Source organism: Buteo buteo, chromosome 2 (genome assembly GCF_964188355.1).
Source record: "Buteo buteo chromosome 2, bButBut1.hap1.1, whole genome shotgun sequence".
Classification (NCBI taxonomy): Eukaryota; Metazoa; Chordata; class Aves; order Accipitriformes; family Accipitridae; genus Buteo; species Buteo buteo.
The window spans coordinates 44,725,118-44,733,689 of NC_134172.1; the positions used below are offsets into that span (position 1 = coordinate 44,725,118).

The window sequence follows — 8,572 nt, forward strand, 5'->3', positions numbered from 1 at the left end:
GCTCCTGCTTACAGCTTCCACATGTGGTTCCTTCTAAAAGAGGGGAAGAATTCTACCATAGTTCACTCTTTCCCTACTTCGCTACCTGCAACACTCAAAAAGCTTTGGCACCTTCTTTAGAATTGCACACAACAATTCAAGGTGGAAGGCAAGAGTCTTTTTGGCAATTGTAATGCAAAAAAACCAAGGCCACCCTGAAAGAAATTAGCCAATTTGAATAAAAGGATGCTTTAAGAACTAGTATAGAATGCGTAGTAGCCCATGCCTTTTGAAGTGTCCTTGCTATAGTCCTCAGCATTAATGTCCTCACATTTCATAGTCGGGGAGTTTTCATTGCTGGAAGTGCTAGGGGAGAGCCGTCTTCTCTTACAAGCACCCGTGTAGACCCCAGAATCATTTGAATCTAGAGACTTTATGGAGGGTGGAGTCTCTATCCAGGATGAGCCAATTTCTTCTTTCACCTTTTCCTTGGAAAGCTGGTCTTCAGAGAAACCTGGAGGACTTGTTCTGGAGGTCCAAGGTAATCCTGTTGTCATTTTTCGCTGGTAAGAGCCCCTGCTCCCCCAGCCTGCCATGGATGGAAATGTTGGGTCAGGGTAGTATCCCAGAGCATGAGATGTCTGAAGGGGGAGGGATTTAATGCTGTAAGGGAGCAAGGTGCTAGGAGAATACTCTGTCTCATAAGAGTTCATGTCCAGTTTGTTGGCACTGGGCTGCTGTACAGGCGTAACAAACCACCGCTGGGGAGGGCTGGCCACCTCTTCATTCTGCTGAGGGGAGAGCAAGCCATTTGTCTGAGGGACAGTTCTCTCACCATTGTAAAACCTGGCTGGGGGCAGGTTGTTGACAAACTGTTCTTGGAAGAATGGTTGCACGCTGTATCGGGCACCAGGAACAATCTGGTGGGATCTAGGAGAATCCGTGGGAGATGGAGTTAATCTGTCATTTTCTGAAGCTGTGTACATGCTACGACATAAAAGAGAAATACTGAGTGTTGTTCTTTACAATTCCAGTGTGATAGTAAAACAAAACAAACACACAAATAGGAAGAAACTGAGTTATTTCTTAGTTAGAATCACAACTACATTTAACTGGATGTTCATTTTTATCCAGCTTAGGAGTTCAGGTTGTTTCTTAGAGCAGTGTAAAATTTATTATCTTGCTGTTACAAGTATACACTGTTCTCTGCCAGCCAACCCATTTTAAATGGGGTGCAGCACCTTCCTCCCAGAAACCATAGCTGTATACGTATAGCTCCGGCTTTTCAAAGGCCATTTGATGCTAGAGAGCGAGCATTAGGCAAGTCTTCTGCTGACAGTTTGAAGCAGCTGCCTACTCTGTGAAGATACCTGATACACTACTGCCAATCCACAGGCCAGCTAGGTTCTGCCAGTAAAAATTTTCTACCAAAATTCAGAAGCCTGCTGAAAGACAGGTCATCAAGACAATACAGTAACTATCCAAGCAGATGTTTAATGCCTTTGGTAGGAGCACATCAGCTAGCAAAGCAGCCAGTAGAAGTATCACTAGTCCTGCATAACTGAAGTAGTGACTAAAGAAACACTCTTCCACACACATTTCAGGCCAAAATCATGCCTCCAAGAGACAGCTGCAGAGAAGACAGAAGTGTACTTACGAGTCATAGTTGTCTCTGAAACCTTTTGCAAAAGGATTATGGTCAATTTTGAGCTGGGTAATCTAAAAGTGAAAGCAGAATATAGCAAGATGAGACAGTGAACTCACAAGACAATTTTATTCTTAATTGTCATTTTATACATCCATGCTTACATCAGTGTTTTGATACGCTGTAACTGCTATGAACTGCGTTTCAGGGAAAATAAATGTTTGAGTCTTTGAGGAATCATTCAGATCTTCAACACCATCTTCAGTCACTTCCACAATGTGAAGCCGGGGCTGGTACTTATGTAGAGATTGCAGTACTATCATCTAAAAGAAACCATGAAAGAGATAAGATCTTTAGACAAACTGCATCTAACATTAAAACATCTATTTTATAGCCTAACACTTTCTTCCTGTAAATTTTAATCTTTTTTGACATGGGAATAGAGCAATTTTAACTATTAAGAGGAGATGATTCACAGCTTGTAGCCCTGTTTCACTAGGTTATATGCTAAAATCTGTAAATGCAGGAAATCAAGAGCTATCAGCTACACTCCCACTTTGAGCAACTCCAGAAATAGATATATTATTGCCTAAAACCAAAGAAATTCACACATCTATTTCTGACATTTCTAATTGTCTTTATAAGGACAAGCAAAGGAAACAAGATCTACGATCCAGTTCAAGAAGTGAACAAGTCACATCTAGCAGCTCGATGAAATGCTGTAAAGCCCTGAAATCCCAGGGGTCCCCTGGCTGGGCCACCAAGAGCCCCTCAAGCCTGCCTACACACACACACACACACCCCCACCACCATTTACCTGCGCGTTGTTGTTGTTAGCACCTTTATTGTTCGTTAGCTTCAGTTTCCCGAAAGAAATCTCCTGCCTCATCCAGTGAGCCCCGGTGTTGGGCGACTCAGGGTGGACGTACACCTTGTTGCCTGCGGAAAATAAGCCAGTAAAGCGCCTGCCGGGCACAGGCGCTTTGTTCCACCGCCGGCGGCTCGGAGCAGCGGGGCAGGGCAGGCGGCAGCGCCCGGGCAGCACCTCGGGTCCCCGATGTCCCCGCTCCCGCACAACCTCGCACACCGGGGCGTGAAAAAAAAGTTGCAAGACGCCCTTAAAAGCGTAGCTCTGCCCGCAGCGGGATGCCGGGGGTGGGGAAGACCCTGCAGAGGCGGGGGGAAGCGGGAACCCTTTCTGGGAAGCCGATCCGCAGGGGAAGGCGGCGGGGAGACCCCGGAGAACCCGCACCTACCTTGCATGTTGTTGTCGGCTTTGCCGCAGGTCACCCACTTGCCCCCCTGGAAACGCCAGTGGTTGGGGTCCGCCAGCACTACCTCCACGAAGACGTTGTAGTGGGCCGTGGGGTTGAGGCCGGTGATGTTAAAGCTCAGGAAAGGAAACATTCTCCTGGGGAGGGGAGGAAAAGCACACGGCATGCAAGGCGGGCCGGGGAAGGGGGCGCGGGCTCCGGCGGCAGCTCCGTCCCGCCACCGAGGAGACCAAGGAGGCGAGCGGCGAGCCCCGACCGACCCCCGCCTCATCCCCCGGCCGCGGGAGAAATCGGGAGAGCCGCTTTTCGAGGACGGCATCGCCGGGCCGGAGGCACTCCCGAGGGGGAGGGCGCGCAGCTCCTTCCCGGTGGAGCGGGCAGCGCTGCCCAGCACGGAGCGGCCGCGGGCGTCCCCCCGCCCCGCTTCCCTCCGTTTCGGCCCGCCCCCTGCCCGCTTACCGGCCCTGCTTGGTGATGATCATCTCCGTCTGGTGCCGGTGGAACTTGAGCCAGAGGGGCCGGTTGCAGAGGAAGACCTGCGCCCGCAGCCCCGGGCCGGCGGCCGGCACCCCCAGCGCCCCTAGCCCGCCGCAGGAGCCCGACGCCGCCGGGTACGGGCCGTAGAGGGTTCCGCCGGCCGCCGCCTGCCCGTACTGGTACCCGCCGCCGCCGCCGAACTGCGCCCGGCCGCCGGGCGGGCAGACGGCGCCCGCGAAGCCGCCCGGCGACAGTACCGAGCCGTAGGGGTAGCGCGGCCCGCCGGGCGGCTGGTAGACGGTGCCGTGCTGCGCCGGCGGCGGGTAGGGGAAGAGGGCGCAGGGCCCCCCCAGCTCGGCCCCCGGCGGCCCGGGGGACTGCAGGTAGTAGCGCTCGGGGCTGAGGCTGTCCATGGAGTAGCGGGCGGCGGCCGGGGGCAGCTCCTCCTCCCCGCAGGGGGTGGCCTTGCGGCCGTCCGGCTTGGGGGGGGCGAAGGGCGGCTCGCCCGCCTCCGCCTCGCCCAGCATGGCCGGGGCCGCCGCGAACTTCTTGGGCGTCTTGTCCAGGTCGAGGCGCGGCGGCGAGCCCGGCCGGGGCGGCCCGCGGGACCCGCCGCCGGCCCCGGCTCCCGCTCCTGCCCCGCCGCCGCGTCCGCCGCCTTCCAGAGGGTAGAAGGGGGCGCCCGGCAGGGCCCCCGCCGCCGCCAGCAGCGGCTCGCCCAGCTGCATCCTCGGTGGGCGGTGCGGCGGAGCGCCCGCGCGGTCCGGTGCCGACCCCGACCCGCGGCCGCGCAGCGCAGCGCTGCGGCGGGGCTCCGCCGAGGCGATTTATACCGGCGCGCCGGGCTCCTCGGGCCGCCGGGGAGGGGCTTGGGCCGGGCTGTCTCATCGCCGCCCTCCACCCCCGCCGGCCCATTGGCTGGGCCGCGTGACACTAATTTAATTAGACAGCTACTAATTGGAACAAGTCACCTGTGACTCTGGTGTGTGCCCCCCTCCCCGCAGCCGGAGGGGCTACGGCCCTCCCCGTGCCCCCGTGCCGCTCGGAGCGAGCGGAGCTCCCGCATCACTCCGCGGTGGCCGCAGTGAAGGTCCCGACTCCCCCCCCCCAAAAAAAAGACCTTTTGCAGAGGTGGCACCGTCCTCCCGGGCGCACAGCCGCTCGGGCACGGAGGGGAGTATCCGCGGCGGGGAGCGAGGGATGGGGACGAAAGGGAAAACGGGGGGGGGGGGAGAGAGAGCCGGTCCCAGACCCGGCACCCAGCGGGGAGCGAGGGCGGCGATCCGCCGGGCCGCTGAGACGGGGCGGGTGACACTAGCCCCGCTACCCCCGCGCTGGCCGTCTCGCCGTTCAAACAATCGGGCTTGTGCCTCAGCGGAGGCCAACAGCCGCCTTCCCCCTCTCCGCTCCCCGGGCAGCATCGTTATCACGGGGGCGACGTTTCACCTTATCGGGGACGGCTCTGTGGGAAGCGGCGGGCTTGGTTCGCAATTTGTTTTCAGGCACTGGGCAGTCGGTTTTTCGCAACCCGCGTTCCCCTTCAGCATCTCCCACCGGGAAGGCAGATTTATGATTCAGGCGGGTGTCAGGTCTGGCGCTCGCTCTCAGCGCAAAATATCGGAGCCTTTTGCCCCAAAGGGTGAGGGAACAGCACTAGGAAGCTGTAGATGCCCGTGTGATTTTGCGGAGCGGGCAGAGCCCGCGCGAACGAATTGCAGCTGCAAATCCGCAGCCCCTCGCCCTCTACTCGCCGCCAGCCAGCTCGCAGGGAGCGCTGCGAAAACCTGCCTCCTCCTCACGGCTGAATTTTAAACCAGACCCGCCGAGCAGCGGGGATTTCGTTGCCTGACGGAAGGACCCGCCGGGCGCGGGGGAGCGGCCGGGCTGGAGCCGCCGAGCTCTGCCGCCCGCCCCGCCGCCGCCTCGCCCCGCTCGCCCACTGCTCGCCCACCCGCCGCTGCCGCCGTGCCGTGCCGTGCCGCGCCGCGCCGCATCGGGGCAACTGAAATCAATCGCCAACAATTTGACGGCGGCCGCCAGACGCCGGGGCAGAGGCGCAGGCGGGGCCCCGCGGGGATGCGGCTCTTTGCGCAAGTTGGGCGCCGGCACGGTCGCGGGTGGCGGTGGGTGCCCGGCGGTGCCCGCCGAGGCAGGGGACAGGCACGGGCGGCTCGGAGGTCAGGAGCCCAGAGTCGGGGGAACCGGCCCCTGATGTGGCCACCGCCGGCTGCGGCCACACAGGCGGGAGCCTAGGACAGGTTCTGGAAGACCACCACCGCCCTCCCACCCCCAGCCCTAACCACCCGTTCTCTCCGGGATAACATTTGGCCCAATTTTTGCGTTGATCTCGTCCGACCGAGGAAGGCAACAAAAACGTGCCGGAGAAGCCCGACGCTCCGGCACGAAGCGGACTGGCCGCTGCGCGCTGCTGCCCTTTCCCCGAGCTGCCTCTCGGCAAGGTGCTCGCGTTCACTGCGGGGCGAGGAGGGGAGCAGAGCCCGGCCGGGCTGCCCTGCTTTGAAAGCAAAACAAAACGAGGAGCATCCTGCCGGCCTGAACCTCTGCGTCCCTTCCCGCGGCCGGCGAACCCCGGTGCGGCTCTCGGCGGGGCCGGCCCCCGCCCGGGGCTCTACTCCGACAGCCCGCTCCCTCGGGCTCTGCCTTTCCTGGGCTAGGGCAGAGACGGAAGGAAATTTTGCAAAGCTACTGCGTAGAATTTAAGGGAGCTAATTTTACGATATCATAGGCTGAAAGGGTCCCATGATTTAAAACATCCCCGCGGGACAGGTGCCGCGTAGTTCAAGGCTGCTGCTGTTTTTTCTTCCAAAACTCGGCTAACCTCGCGTTTAACAGAGAAAGGTAGAAAAGCTTTCGATGTTGCTTAGCTTTCCTGCGGATTGCACTGTCTCGGAGGGGGCGGGGAGGGGGGGCAGGAAAACTGTGGCCACCCTGGGAAAGGGAGACCTTTTCAATTTTCTTCGAAATACGCCTCGGGGGGAGGCTTTCCCTAACGAACGAAGGATTCGTCCAGCTCGTTCCAGACTCGGGATTATTTTCAGCTCAGCTCGGGAGAGCGGCAGCCTGGCCTCGATCCCTGCCTCGCACCCCGCAGCTCCGGCCGAGCCAGGGGCCCGGCGGCGGCGGTAGGGGAGGCCGGGGCCGGGGCTGACCCGCCCCCCCGCCCCGGGAGCCCCGTACGGCAAGGCTTCCCGGAGACCTTCAGCGGCACTGCGGCCGTGCGAGGGTTCGAGGGAACCGCCTGTAACTCGGGGGCTTGTTCATTCACTCCGTACGGTACGGTACGGTACGGACTGTAGTTCCCCCCCGCTTCCTCGCACCCCGCAAATTAAAGTTACTACTGCAGTCACCAGCCAGACTCAAACTCTTGGGACTCATTATTTGTCATTCCCTTACCTTGCAAATCTCCCTTTCCTGGGGGTCAGGGAGGCAACGGTGGGATTGCCCCCCCCCCTCCCCGGCCCCCTGCAAGCCGGCTCCATCGTTACTCCTCGCCCGGGACCTCTTTGGGGTCTGGCCGGGGAACATCGCTGTAAGAAGCTGCGGGATGTTTCAGTCATGTGTGGGACTGGAGATTTCTGAATGGGTCCCGCAACCCTTTAGATGTTATCTTAGAGATAACACTGCAGAAACAGCAGACTGATGAAACAGAAAGGAGCATGTTAGGTTCGTAAATCTACTAAAATAACCTCCAAACCACAAAAAGAATGTTGAAAGAAAATGTAGGTCTTTGAAGGGTTACAGATTATCTTGTTTTGTTGGGCTTTATTCAAATATACTCCTGGGGTTTATTCAAATAAGGGGTGTCTCTGACTAAAAAAGCTGTTCCAGAAGAGCTCATTTTCTGCAGCCTAACTTACAGTGGAGTCACACTGTACTGAAGTATTTCATCCTTCACTTTCGGGCTGGGATTGAGCCCTTTCCTCTTTCGTCGGAGGTCAGCGTATCGGAAAACAGCTCCCTGCTTCAACAAATTGCTTGGACTCGTGGTACTGAAACTGTTCAATGGAAGTACCCTGCTCAGTAGGGCCTAAGAGAGGAAAAGAAATTGGGAACCATAAAACACATCCTGTCAGGCTGTTGTACACCTATATATGTGTATATATACATTTATGGAAATCCATATATCACCATTTATAGTCGTAGATGTCTTTTATCCATATAAATATGGATACAGACACACACCCCCCACACCCCCCCCGCTGGGTCTATACGGACACCTTAAAAATTTTGGTTATCAGAATCACCTGCCATGCTGTTCCATCACCGTATTCTTTTCTTGAAGTCCTGCTGTCACCATGGCAGGACTGACAGGTATTTTCTGAATGCTACATTTGAATAGTTTTGTGAGGTAATTTTTTTCCTTGTCTGGTTTTACTTAAAAATATTCTGTCAATTTCTGGGTGTCGTCTTCAATTTGCTAGCATCTGATTCCCAAAGGGCTTCAATACTTTCACCTTTATGTCAAGTTTGTGCTGGGATTTTGTAGATTTTCTATTTTTCCAGTTATCCAGTCTCGCTTTTTCCCCCCTTCAACTACATACAGAGTATCTGGCTAGTCAAATGAAAGAGGATACTTTTAAATGCATCCGTGGGACTTCCAGTTTTCCACCATCTTTCAACATCATTTTTAAAATCACTAAATCAGAGGTATTTCAGCTGTGGCCAGTCATATGTGAGTGCTTCCTTTTTTTTTTTTAAATCTAGTTGCCTTTCTTTTCAAGGCTGTTGACTGCTTACAGCCCTCAGAAAAATCAAGGAAGTATAAATATGCCTGTGTAAGGCTTGGCATTTCAGCTTGTCGCTTAACTTCAGGGGCTATTTTTATGAAGAAGCCAGCCACACCCTTTCAGTGCTCAGGTTGTTTCATCTGTCAGACACAGACAACAGCCATCTGTGTCACGGGAATGTTAGGAGACTAAATTAATTGAAAATGCTCTTTATTTTCTGACGAAAGGAAGTTCTGCTATAGCTGCAAAGAGCATCAATCCCTTTTACTTTATGCCGAGTGGGATTTTCAGTGTGCAGACATATACAAGTGAAGATAAAAATGTAGCTTAAAATCTACTTTGAGGTTGTGAAAATCCGAACAGAAAAGGGTTAAAAAGTAGAGTCAACTGTTGTTGAAGCAGATATATATGGACTTTAAATAGAAGAAATCAATAGCTCTACGAAACCA

The 8,572-nt window shown here is 55.8% G+C and overlaps 1 protein-coding gene across 1 annotated transcript; it reads right to left on the reverse strand.

The window, feature by feature from the left end:
- Positions 1–230: 230 nt before the first annotated feature.
- EOMES (eomesodermin) lies at positions 231–4,103 on the reverse strand. The gene is made up of 6 exons (XM_075022502.1): positions 3,358–4,103; positions 2,881–3,035; positions 2,442–2,563; positions 1,789–1,947; positions 1,637–1,698; positions 231–966 (listed from the first exon to the last, which is right to left on the reverse strand). Exons 1-6 carry the CDS (start codon positions 4,101–4,103, stop codon positions 231–233), a joined length of 1,980 nt encoding a protein of 659 aa, XP_074878603.1.
- Positions 4,104–8,572: the final 4,469 nt, after the last annotated feature.

Coding starts and splice junctions, on each gene's coding strand:
- EOMES (XM_075022502.1), bottom strand. CDS start 4,103: ATGCAGCTGGGCGAGCCGCTGCTGGCGGCGGCGGGGGCCCTGCCGGGC. Junction 2,564..2,880: donor AGCCGACAACAACATGCAAG/GTAGGTGCGGGT, acceptor TATTTTCCGCAG/GCAACAAGGTGTACGTCCAC. Junction 1,699..1,788: donor CAGCGTATCAAAACACTGAT/GTAAGCATGGAT, acceptor TTTCACTTTTAG/ATTACCCAGCTCAAAATTGA.